This window comes from Brachycentrus maculatus, unplaced genomic scaffold, assembly GCF_059751285.1.
Source record: "Brachycentrus maculatus isolate JH-2025_06_01 unplaced genomic scaffold, ASM5975128v1 h1tg000201l, whole genome shotgun sequence".
NCBI classification, from domain to species: Eukaryota; Metazoa; Arthropoda; class Insecta; order Trichoptera; family Brachycentridae; genus Brachycentrus; species Brachycentrus maculatus.
In genome coordinates, this window is record NW_028280952.1 from 175,158 (window position 1) to 189,879 (window position 14,722).

At 32.1% G+C, this 14,722-nt stretch overlaps 1 protein-coding gene across 1 annotated transcript in view; it reads right to left on the reverse strand.

The window, feature by feature from the left end:
- The window catches only part of nab (NGFI-A-binding protein homolog), a 40,094-nt gene extending 27,116 nt beyond the window's left edge, over positions 1–12,978 (reverse strand). The window contains exon 1 of the mRNA XM_088263593.1: positions 12,230–12,978. Within this exon, the coding sequence (XP_088119719.1) occupies positions 12,230–12,392 (163 nt within the window). The 5' untranslated portion in view covers positions 12,393–12,978. The remainder of the gene's footprint in view (positions 1–12,229) is intronic.
- Positions 12,979–14,722: the final 1,744 nt, after the last annotated feature.

Here is a 14,722-nt window from a genome sequence, read left to right on the forward strand (position 1 = left end):
CATGCAGCAACCGGCGACCGTCCATACTGACTTCTCGCGTACCTATGCTATGCCATCATGTGACGGTAGGTACTTCTGTGAAGCAGATTAAGATCTAAATCGGGCGTTTCGAACAATCGGCGGAAAACGCGATCAACTCAACCACTTATTATACTTTATAATTAATTACGAAGTATTGTTAGCACTCAGTTTCATACATCAATCAGAACTCACTACTGAGACGATTCCTGTCCATTTAATGTAGATAACATACTCTGCCCATACTATCCGTACTGAGCAAACATAGAGTATCTGCTCTCTTAACAGTTGTTTAGCATGTAACACCTCCATCCCGCCATATTGAAACATTTCGTTAACATTATATTATTGCACGAAACGTACATGGGTTCAGTGTATGGTTGCACTGGAGAAAATAATGATATTAATGTAGATAACATACTCTGCCCATACTATCCGTACTGAGCAAACATAGAGTATCTGCTCTCTTAACAGTTGTTTAGCATGTAACACCTCCATCCCGCCATATTGAAACATTTCGTTAACATTATATTATTGCACGAAACGTACATGGGTTCAGTGTATGGTTGCACTGGAGAAAATAATGATATTAATGTAGATAACATACTCTGCCCATACTATCCGTACTGAGCAAACATAGAGTATCTGCTCTCTTAACAGTTGTTTAGCATGTAACACCTCCATCCCGCCATATTGAAACATTTCGTTAACATTATATTATTGCACGAAACGTACATGGGTTCAGTGTATGGTTGCACTGGAGAAAATAATGATATTAATGTAGATAACATACTCTGCCCATACTATCCGTACTGAGCAAACATAGAGTATCTGCTCTCTTAACAGTTGTTTAGCATGTAACACCTCCATCCCGCCATATTGAAACATTTCGTTAACATTATATTATTGCACGAAACGTACATGGGTTCAGTGTATGGTTGCACTGGAGAAAATAATGATATTAGATGAATGGGAACAAGATACATTTTTGTGGAATTTTCTTTGACGGTCAAACTTTTGGCAGATGTTTGATTCATCTCTCCGAAGCCAGGAGTGATCACCTTGCCTTCGTATAAGTAATGATTAATATAACACTGTGTCAATGCGATGCAGTACCCTATGCATCATTGGGTGCGGATAAGAGTAAGAAAAAAATACTCAAATTTTTGAAAACGTATTCCCAAATATCGTGTAAATATACAGCGTTGAAATTATTCACCCGTTCGAATATCCTTAAGTTATAAAACAGGTACGTAATGCACATACCTTACGGTACATTACGAAGTTTTTATACGGATACGTAGTGTACACTTAGGGGGATAATGCAATTCCCTGCGGAAAATAATTGAGGAGAAAGTTTGATGATGTGTTGTTATTCCTCCAAATAATGATAAATAATCGTTTAAAGTGCATCCGCCAAGTCTATTCACGTCGGGGAAAGAATAAATAATTAAGCCATCTTTTTTAAACTACCCGTAATTACATAATAAATATATATGCGTAAAATATACTCGTACGAACATATAAAACGGTATCTTTGAAGCCACCGGACTTTTGACGAACCATACATATTTATTTCAATAAATTTTGACGGAATAATTTACAATACTAATTACAATATTAATTTACAATAACATTTAAAAAAAAAAACTAGCATCACTATAGCACTTTAAAAATACTGGTTAAGAAATACTATAAAAATAGATTGTCTGTAGTAATTTTTAGCTCGTTTTCTTCACAAATGTTTATATTTGTAAAATTATTTTAAGCTAAGCCTAAGAGCGGTTTGTGCTTGAAAATAGGATTTAAGATGTAGTAAAGTAGTGATCGAACCAAGAGTCTTTGACTAGAAGTGCACAATACCACCACGGGACCACAACCCGACCCAAAATATTGTATAAACATATGTTTATAGCTTACATAAAAAGATAATTTAAGTCCCTACATTGTTTTATAGTTAAAAAAAATATCTACACATTAAAACTCGCCAGAAAGGACTATTACGTATTTATTTGCTGTTATTATTTTAGCTTGTTTGTAAATCACTTTAGGCTAACTTCGAATCGTGGATCTCGGGCGTGATAACAAAACGTTACCAAATCATATCGTTACGAAAGGGTTTTCTTATGTTCTCATTTTTTAAATTGTGATATGGATCCCATTCCCGTAAGGATTAGGGACTCGGAGTGCGTCTGCACGCATTACTTCCGCGCATCTCGTCACAATGCAGGGCTACCTTCGACAGACCTTTTGCCACGGAACTTGAACCAACATTAAGCAGTATTGACGGACGCAGACTGTGTGGTGTACCCAAACTGCACAGTGATGGAATATCGACTCAGGACCGAATATTTTACTATATTTTTAATAAGGTTTTTCTAAAGAAAAATCTAGGTAAAAATTAAATAGCAAATCATGTTCACATTTTTTGTCACTGACCTACTCACGACGATTCGAAAGGTAACGGTAAATGGTAAATTACACAAAAGCAAAGCGATGAATGTAAATCTTCAGATGTAACTGTGGTGAAACGGAAGAGGCGCACAAGTCCTATAGTATATCGCTCACTCCTTTCAACAACGTCATATATCAAAAATTTGATTTTTTAGGAGATCGTTTTTAAAGTTTAAGAGCATAATAAAATGTATTAAAAATAAATATCAGGCCACTTATTGAACTTTTTACTGTGCAACAGATTTTTTTAGTTAAAACCTGAAGGTTTTTTCTCCATTTGAAAAATATTTAGTATATTTAGAAAAATAATTAAACAATACATTTTCTTCAAAATGCAAAAACAACACTTTCTGCCCTGTAGCGGGTAAATATTAAGTTAAAAATATGTCGCTTTTGCTGGGATAAAGTACATTTTCTGGGCATTCCTAAAACAAGCACAACTGAAAATTGACGATTTTTGATATTTGACGTTATTGAACGGAGTGAGCGATATGTTACCACAGATATAAAATAAATTTCATATATATATATATATATATATATATATATATATATATATATATATATATATATATATATATATATATATATATATATATATATATATATATATATATATATATATATATATATATATATTTAATATTAAATACAAAGTAAATACATATATAAATCATATGGCGATAACCAAACGCACTAACCATTATACTAGGGAAGGAGTTCATGACTCCCAATATAATTCTTGATTAACATTAACTTTTTTGTGATGATTTCGTTACTTTTAAATTATGTTTATTCGAAAATTTCCAGTTTTTTTTTGTTTACTATGATTTTTAAAAAAAGCTTTTTTTCAGGGGTTACATTTTTGTAGAAGAGATGATTTTTGTTTATTAATCTCAAAACTGCACATACATAAATACAATAATTTTTTCAAACGAAATGCAAATTATGTATTTGCATTTTATAATCAGGTTTTTTTTAATAATCTTGTCACCCGAGATATTTCCTTATTTTTTTTTTATAACCTTATGTAATGCAGAAATTCGTTGTCTTTTCGACATGTTTTCATATTACGCTTGGAAGGTGAGACAGCGGTCACACAAAAAAGAAATAAATTCATTGGAATCATAAATCATGCGTTACGGTAATTATTACTGACGTATTTATTTTGATTAACTGATGCATGTTAAATATGACGAGCACAGCGATTCTCTTTAACTTTTAAGAGTTTATATCTTCATATTCCATCACTGCGCGATAGTATCGGGTCATACGAGTACATAATGAATAGAGCGCGTGTTTACATATCAAAATAATATTTATCTTCATACTCCATTATTACACATTGCAGCATAACAATATAGTAATGGAGTACAGCTGCTCGAGAGATGTACAATGTTCTCTGGATCAAACAATAATTGGAACAACCCTTTATTTGCATAATGAAGAAATGAAAAATAATCAAATGTTAAGATCTAACATACTCGTACATATTATCTACGTATCACACAATACATCAATATATAAATATTAATAAAAAACATTGAATCCCAATACAAAACAAAAATATATGAGCATGAACGAACAGTATTTTATTTAAATCACCTGAGAAGTCATACATATACTTTTTTTAAACAATAAAGGTCCCGGAACTCACTATTTTTTTATCAAATATCATTTAAATATTCATTACAATACCATATTTCATCATTTTGACGAATTTGGATTGTAATTTCGTACGTAGAAACATTGTTTCGTCTTCATTCTGAAAATTAAAAAAAATATATCCGTGAAAAAAGGTGCCGGAACGCCGTTCCAGTGTTACATGAAAAAAGAGCCCTGTATACACTTATCATTCGCTGGTGCATAAAGCACCATTCTGATGATTGATTACAATGTATAGATAGCTCGTTTACAAAATCATTTCCATAATAAATCGGTATTATTTTGCAAAAAAGTGCTCTTTAAAATATCAATTATTGTCATTTTTAACATAAACTTTACATATCGACTTTTATTTTAAACGTCTTTGTCATTATGAAACCGGGGTCGTTCCGTTTTGTTAAGAATTCAGGGTTACGATTTTTTTTTACCGAATTGAACTTAAGATAGCCAATTAGGTCGTAAGTCCTGTAAATTCCTAAGGAGTTGTAATGCCCCACTCAATAGTACATAGGGTACGGCATCGTATCGTGGCAGTGTTTTCTTGATCGTTAATTAAATAAGGGAAGGTGATCAGTCCTACACTTCAGGTGCTAGTCCAGGATGATTTACATAAAATAAGCATTGGAGTGAAAAATCACCGATATATATTTTGACTGAACCCGGAACATCCAGTGTGGTAGCCACTAACTACTGGACTACAATGGTAGTCCCTACCTACATATTATTAAACGTATTAATGTATTTAAAAAATAAATAAATATGTGCTTACTTATATATAATAACGTAATACATGTAATGTAAAGTATCCCGGATGTATTGAGCCCGCTGTGCAAGTAGGTACGTTAAATTATAGTGTGTAAGTAAGTACCCTCGCGAAATGCAGTTTTTACGTCGTCTGCAATGAGCTCACATATCTGCACGCCGTCTAAGTAAGTGCATTTTTGTGGCCGCTGCAGAATTTCTCCAGAGGCTCCGTCTGGTCTGCGGCTCGCAATAAAAACTGCAGCGGGCGATAAAGAAAATAAAACATGGCGGCCGCTGCCGGGAGCTTTCTTTTTTAAACTTGCATCGCGCGCGCTTTTTTCCGCCGGGCGGGACGGGACGGCGGACGACTACCAACTGTCCCACACTAACGGCCACACAGTCGAAAGTTACAATAGGCCTCGATTCTCTTATATTATCCATACATATGGTCGAATCAGCTAGTTATTAAATCTCATTTGAAGTCCTAGAAATGTACCCACAGGACGAAGGGTTTGAGAGTTTTCACGTTCTCTATATTGATCTTGTTGTGTTTTTTTCAAAACCGACCATTTGAAAATTAAAAACTTCTTGTGCGAGCACAAAAGGTTTTACAGTTTTTTAGGTGTTATTAACTAAAGAAAGAATCTGATTTTTTACTCTAGGAATGGAGTATATACTTTAAAAGATAAAGATGACATAAGTGAAGGAACTCAGATTGAATGATACTACCGCTCTATGGGAAATGAAGCGAAGGAGGAATAGCAGGTAATACAACGAAAAATAGCGCCATATGTATTTTATTATTTCAAAAATATAATAATTATTATTATTAACAATTGCAATGGCTGGGGCACTCAGGGAAGGATTCTTGTGATTATTCAATCATGTTTAGTTGTTGGCATCCCCTTTTTATCTTAATCTAAATAATACTATTTATTTAAACCATTTTTTTGTTGTTTATATGCAACACTATGTACATATTATGAATTTAGAATACCTAATTTTGAGATCAAATTATGATGGCGTAGGAGATCAAACCGCAACACCTTAGAATAAGAAGCCAGTGACACTACCAGGCGACCAGAACCCGACTCTTTTATAATGACGGTTTACTGTACCAATTCGTACGAATATGAGTTTTTGGACTTTTTTGCTAGCAGGTAAAATTCACCAGTTCGGCAAGTCAACTTTGCAATATTCCAGGATCGCCAACTTGCAGCTATGTTCGGGTAGCGCAGTGCTGGCAACCTTAGCAGATAGCAGTTTCGCAGTAATGGCGCCGATTTACTTTCCGACATAAATATTGTTTATTGTTATGGGTTATGGCCCATCTTATATGGGAGAGATGGCCGTTTTCCCGACCATGTTGCACGTACCTACAATATACCAGTGAATGCATAACGGCGACTCCTTTCCGACAGAACGTCGTAAGGGTGATTTTTTAAAAGTAATATTTAATAACATTAGTCGGCGGAATAATACGTTGTATGTGTGTTATTGTGGTGTTCCAAATGACAAGACAATTAAATAAATGATTGAATCATTACATTAAACAGATATTTGGGATATTTGATTTCTTGATACATAGCTGAAGGAATCTATCGAAGTCACGTGGGCGTTGACAGTGCATTGGCTGATTTAAATTATTACTTTCCATACTCACATCTCAATATAGGTACTTTTTCATTTACGTTGAGATATTAATACAAAATTTCATTTGATATATCAAGATTTTTTTGAATATTCAACTGGAACAATATTTGAAATATTTTACAGCATTTGGAAACAATAATTTGGACATACTCAAAATATGCACAGTTATTGACTAAACTTTTATTTGCCATCAATACGGCAAAAGATTAAATTTGTGTAAAGTTTTATAAACAAAAATCTTATTAGCGCAGGACGGTCACCCTACCTTATTATAATTTATGATTCAATCGATTGTATGAAATTCCGATGCGGTACCCTATGCACCATTTAAGTGCGGATAAAGACAGGAGGATAATATATTTCATATGTCGAATTGTGGCCCATGCATTTTTTTTTAATTAAAAGCATAGCTTTAATCCATTACGTATGTACGTGAGTACGTAAGTCTATTAGATATATGTACATACGACTATATTTGTACTTTATGTTTGTAACTTTACTCATCCTTATGTCACACTGATTTTTCTCAAATTAGCATTTAAGATGTTTTGCCTTAGGTATAAGTGAGATGTTTATAGCATATCTGAATCTGTATCCGTATTCAGATATCCCATTTGACCTTGTAATGAAAAGACCATAACAAAAACGATCGGGTCGATCTTTACCCCTTGTGTCCTACCATCATCCAGTTGAGACTTCATTTATCTCCCTAAGCACCGTCGCTCTGTATCATATGTTATTAAACTCAATATAAACGCAGTATGGTTTCATTATGCTAAGCGAAAATTCAATCGGCAAAAAGTGGAAATTTGGAATAATTCTGTATTTCTGAACTTTCTTTATGCTTTCGATAATTAAAAAAAATGATTTTGTTGAATGAATTTGTTATTGTGCAAATAATGGATTTTTATTAAACTTTTTGAAAATCTTGACCAATATCATAAAAGATTATACGTACATCGTTTTACTCGCTGAAAATGTCAAACACACGCGATACCTATGCTCAGAATGGAGACAATTGAAGGCACGTTGAATAAATCGCGACGGGTGAAAAAACAAAGTTGATTTTTATTCTCATTATTTTATTGTTATGTTAAAAATAATCATTAATTATATTATAGAAAAAAATATTTCGTATTAGAAGTGAGGAATTGACGCCTGTGAGAATTTGTACCTACATGCTGATTTTGGCTAACGTCGTGGTTTTGGCTAACGTCGTGGTTTTGGCTAACCAACTTTGCAAAACCATGCATATGCGTAATGATTATATATGATGCCAACGAAACGAAAAATTTTCTGAGCGAATTTTTCAAAAGAAAATGATAAATTTAAATATTGATATTTCAGATTTTTTTATATAAATAAACGTTCAAGACCTTTTGATCTTTTAAGGAATAATCCGATATTCCTCACGAATGAAAACAATCCATTGTTTATAATTTCTCGGTGTATATTCTACTGGTCAGTTAAGTGTGCCTGCCATATGGGATATTATTTTATATAGTTGATAGGTGAGGTTAGGTAAGGGACAAATTTACATTTACATTTTAATATTAAAGAATATAATTTTGATTTTTTTTTGTCTTTAAATCAGTGAGCACATATCGTTGACCTAGTTTTAAAAGAGCGCATATAGCAATTTTACAGGAAAATGAAAAAAGTGATACACCATAACTTTAATTCGGTATTAACCACTTAACAGTCGAATTTTGGGGAGAAAATTAACAGAAAATTCGTCAGCGCAGGAAATCATCTCCAAACTACCGAATGAAAACAAATACTGAGCAATATCTGGCTCGGGCAAATCAATACCACCAAGTTGGAATACGGTTTACCCGAGCAGCATTCGGACTCATCAATGCAACACAAACTTCTTGCCCGAGTCATTCTCGGGAAATGGCAACTGGTTAAGGAAATAATATAGTGCACAGAACTTAATTCTTTAGTGCTAACAAAAGGATTAAATTTTACCAATAAAAATAACATAGTTATACAGTTTAAAAAACACTGCTTTAATTAAACGGTGATGTGCAGGTTTTCGTTTATTACTTAGCTTTAAACCGTTTGATGAATGCGCCCGATTCCTGTAAAATAACATTCTCGGCTACCCTACAAATCGTGCGAATATAAATACTTTTAAAGTTGTGAAAATAAAAATGGTTTTCATAATATTCGAACACACCGCCAATCCGAACTTCCCTGCTTTGGTTTCGGATAAGCGAGGTTTCGCTGTATTGCATAACTTATCTTAAAGCACATAACATGGATTTGCATAGCCCTACTGCACACTGCACTTAGTATATTACATTACCTCTGCCATGAAACGTTTTTGTATATTTTTGTCCCGAGTAATTCGCCGCAAATTTCAGGAAAAACATTTATAAAAACCTAATGTCATATTATTCTTAATACACTTAACATATGCGAGTTTTTAAATCGACAAAAAATTGATGTTTGAACCATGAACAAAAAAAAAACATCGTGACCTAGCATTTTTTCAAGAGCAAAAACATTTTGCAAATATGTAGAAATGCCGTGTGTTGTGATTTAAAATATTAAATTACGTGTATTTGCATTTCAATCTGCTTGAACAAAGTTTATTGTTGGATTTTTTACTATTTACTAATTTTTTTACTGCGACAAATCAGCTTACCTATTATGTATCGTCATAGTTTGAACCAAGTCACCGTGAGCCGACAACCAAAAGAAATTGTCATATGGGAACCGTCCTTTCTTTAAAAAATCTCTGACTTTTTAACCTTCGGTTTTTTAAATATCCACTATCAGCGGTGAGGTAAATATTTTTTTTTTTTTTTAATTTATGTATTAATTTTAAATCAAACACAGATTTTTTGAGTCTACTAAGTTGTATTTTATTAACAAAAAACACATAAAAAATTATATTGTGACAATTGTTTCGCCTTGTTAGGGCATTATCAAACGAATGTCCTTCGTTTGAATGACATTCGAATGACATTCGTTTGATAATGCCCTAACAAGGCGAAACAATTGTCACAATATAATTTTTTGTGTTTTTTGTTAATAAAATACAACTTAGTAGACTCGAAAAATCTGTGTTTGATTTAAAATTAATACATAAATTAAAATAGAGTTCTACAAATTAAACGCCAAATCAATAAATAGGTAAAATTTTCATTGCAAAACGTATCGACGTTACGACAAATTAAAAAAGGTTGTAACAAGGTTTCGCTTTCACGAAACCTTAATTTTTTCTCTTGAAAAAAAAATCATGGCAACCATTTATTGTCCCTCGCTCTACAATTTTATATAAATCAATTAATCTCTGAACACAATATACGAGTATATTAGGCACTTCTTGCCTACCTATGTATGTGGAACCTATATATGTGGAACGCGAGTAAAGTATGGACAAAGAAAAGAGCTTTAGAACATAATATACCGATTATTTAAATATGTTTTCGAAATAATTAAAATCATTCATAAACCTCTGTGCATAGAATTCAATCGGGGATTTTTATGATAGTTATTTTATACATATTAATTACTATACTTATTTTCTTCCTCATGAAACTTGTATAAATTACCAGTGTATAAGTTACACGAACTAATACGAGTACTGGTAGGCACCTCGAGTGACGCGGGTTATATAGTAATAGTTATATCTGAAATACCCGGGTATTTCAGATATATCGCTCACTCCTTTCAAGAACGTCATATATCAAAAAACTTGATTTTTCAGGAGAACGTTTTTAAAGTGTATAAATATAGTGTAATTTATTAAAAATAAATATCAAGCCACTTATTGAACTTTTTACTGTGCAACAGATCTTTTTAGGTAAAACCAGAAGGGTTTTTCTCCATTTAAAAAATATTCAGTATATTTAAATAAATAATTGAACAATACCTTTTCTTCAAAATACAAAAACAATACTTTCTGCCCTGTAGTAGGTAAATATTAAGTTAAAAATATGCCTCTTTTGCTGGAATATAGTACATGTTCTAGGCATTCCGAAAACATGCACAAGTGAAAATTGACGATTTTTGATTTATGACGTTCTTGAAAGGAGTGAGCGATATGCAACTATTACTAAATCTACTTCTTCCGCCAAATATTTTTCCGACATTTTCCTTAACCCTAGCTCCTTAATTCATGTTATCCTTATATCATATATATATATATATATATATATATATATATATATATATATATATATATATATATATATATATATATATATATATATATATATATATATATATATATATATATATATATATATATATATATATATATATATATATATATATATATATATATATATATATATATATTTATATATATTTATATACTGTATACATATATTATATATATATATATATATATATATATATATATATATATATATATATATATATATATATATATATATATATATATATATATATATATATATATATATATATATATATATATATATATTATATATATATAAATATATATATATATATATATATATATATATATATATATATATATATATATATATATGTATATACATAAATATATATATATATATATATATATATATATATATATATATATATATATATATATATATATTTACTGTATATATATATTATATATATATAAATATATATATATATATATATATATATATATATATATATATATATATATATATATATATATATATATATATATATATATATATATATATATATATATATATATATATATATATATATATATATATATATATATATATATATATATATATATATTTTTTTTTTTATCCAAGATCCAAGAGTTTTGTAGTCGTAAGTGTATGAATAGTGACGTAGTATTGTTTGAATGCTGTTATAGTGATTGTCCTGATGAAGGAACGAGTACGTCTCAAAACCGGTAGACAAAAATAATCGGTTATATACTAATATATTACTAACATTTTTATTAAAAAAATATAAAAGTAAAAATGACTAACCACATAGCAATTGAGAATAACGTATGCAAGAATCTGAAGAATATTTTTTTCATTTAATTACGGCTGTAGCCAATAATCTCTTTTAAGTACAGTATTAAACAAGGATGAACATATTAGACAAGGAATTATATATCAGCCTGAAGTATAGTAATTATTCTTGCTTTATAGTTAGCAAGTGACATGTTCCGGAAAATTGTATTGTATTCGACCGCGTTCTGAAATAAAATTAGTGATCTTTGTTTACATATTATGTTCCTAAGGTTTGGTTAAAAAACGTATTTGTACAACAAAATAACCCAAAATGTAAATCGGTAAAAATCGCGATTTTTATTCGAGTGATCTGAACATTGGAATAAATTAATAAAATTTCGCATTAGATACAAGTAATCATAATCAACTACTCCCGATACTAAAAGTTGTCAGGTCAGGATTCGGAATAATAGGCGGGTATGTATGAGGAGATTCACGAATGTGGAAGGGGCAAATACGGCGGTGTGGCGTTATATCCTTTCTATTTACCTCTGCGAAGATACGGTTCAGCGTTTAGTTACTTTAAAAATAAAATAAAATCAATACATTTATAATTTATAATCTACTTCTTCCTTGCTCCACCCCAACTTGTTGTCTTTGTAGACTGTTAGGGTCAGCTCTCCTCGTACTTTTATAATTTATAATTTACAATTTAATAAAGTACACCAAGATTGACTTACTGGTTCCGTTAGAATTTCTTCCTAGTAACTTGTTGGATCCGTTGTGGGTCTCCTGGGGGGCGAGGGGGGCGACGGGGGCGCGGGGCACGGGGGCCGGCGGGGAGGGGTGGCGGGGAGCGCTGCTGCCGATACCCGCCTCCATAACACTCCTACAGCGAACCATACAAACTAATGTCGACTAAATTATCCTTTTCTTTTTACTTTGGACTTCACCGATACTTTCACCAGAGTCAAAAATCACTCAAAGCTTAATACTTTTAGCGAACGAAGTAGTCGTGCGAACATCGAATAATAACGCAGCGAGCAATTGTTTCTTTACGAAAATAAGACAAAAAATTACACATTTTTCAAAGCGCATACGAGCGCCGTAAAAACATTCATTCCTCGGCAATTAAATCCGCAAACTAATCGCGATGGTACTCGTAACAATGTCCAATTAACTCCCGAGTGAAGAAGTCAGAATCGCGGCTGTGTCGCAAAAAAGCGCATTATTATTTATTAATCCACAGTCATTAACGAATGATAAAGTGCAGTCTCCGCAACGCGCCGCTTCACTCACGCTAGAGCGACGTTCGGCGAAAAAATCGACGCTTTTTCAGGCGTTCCGGCGCGGCTGAACGCGGGAAACGGCGAGCTGTCAAACCGCGGAGGTAAACAGTGCGGCGGGTAGGTCCCGCGCGTGTGGCTAGCGGGTAGGTACTGCGAGTAGGCGCTCGGGACGTGCACCGCGTGGCGGCCGGCGTGCGACTGGAGCGGGGAGCGCGCTGACTGGGCCAAGCGGGCAAGCGCCTGTATTGTGCTTTCAGTCTCCCCGTACCTACCTACCTACCTACCTACCAGACTGCACCCTTCGGTCTGGGTTACCCTTTTCGAGTCGGGGGGGGGGGGGGCAAAACAGTAGGAAAATTCGACATTTTCTTACAAATTTATAATAAGTACACCAAATATCTGTAAAAAAAACATTAAATATTTTTATAGACATTGTTTACTTTCATTATAAAATTTAAAAGTTACTTTTTCAGGAAACATGATACGATACGATTATGAAGAAAAAAATTTATAATTAGAGATACGATGTAGCTGGTAACATCACTAAACCTTTTGATATTTTTCTTTATAAAAGCACTCATATTCATAAATATGAGCGCTTTTTCAGAATAAACTTCATAGACAGTAGAAACTACTAAAGTAGTCGAAACCTTCATTAACGTATGTGAGACTAAGACTTTTTAAAGTAAGACGGTGAATAAAATAATAATAATTCTCTTAAGTTTTTTTTAATTAGTTATTTTTCCAACAAATAGTTTTACGCTAAATTAATTCGGTTTTTTAAAGAAAATTAAATGAAAAAAAAGAAAAACAACTAGACATACGAGACAAAGTACAGGAACTTTAGCAATTGCATAATTTAATTGTAATATATTTTTTGCTTTACTGTATGTATATTTACTAAAACTTATTCAAATTTTTCAGCCATTAAAGTGCAATATTACAAAGGTTTTTTTACTGAAAAAAATACAATTGAGAATAAATTGTATTACCAACAAACATAACTAACAAGTGAAAGTCTCTCTCCAAGCTCAAGAGTTTAGTCTCTTTATCGGAGAGATTTATAGAAATGTGTAGAAAATGAATATAAATTATTTTAAAGAAATCCCAATTTATTTATATATATTTAACATACACATTACAAACTTAAAATTAATAATACTAAATTAATAAAAATCGAAAATAAGCAAAAATACTTTTGCTAAAGATGTAGAAGAATCTCGCTTCGGAAAACTCCTTCAGACACATGGAACAGATTCAATAAAATATTTTTCAACATAGCGGTAACTCTTCCTATAGGCATAACCATCGGCAAGTTGGTCCTGTGTGTAATAGGAATGTGAAACAATCTATGCCGACGCTGTGTTAGGTAACTATCGGGAACATACAGACCAATGTTCCGGATAATTTCAGGATTATCGATCATACCGCGCAACAATCGTTAAAAATGCGTAATCAAATACACATTCCTTCTAGTCTCTAAACTATTGTAGCCAAGCATACCCTGAAGAAAATCGGGCGGGTAGAGCCAAGGATAATAGCCGTACTCTCTTATGTAGAGATACCTCAGAAATTTCTTTTGGACTTTCTCTACCATAAGAGAGTTCTTAGCCCGTGTTTTGTAATCATATTAAATAAATATATTTAAAAAAAAGTGATAATCTTTAATAAGATAGACTCATCCGCGTATTCACAATTTGACAGAAAAATCCATACATACATACATAAAAGGAGATAAGGTCGACTCCGTACAACCTTCTCTAATCAAATTAAAACCATCTTATATTATTTTTAAATTACCGGCGCTCAAGATCCATGCGAAAACAGTTGACGAACGCAGCCTTACACCCTTACCTGTGCAATATTTCACGAATGTTCTAATTAATTTAATTTATTTTTCTTTATTTCAAACCCTGAGGTGAAATGCGCAAACCTCTAAGATTC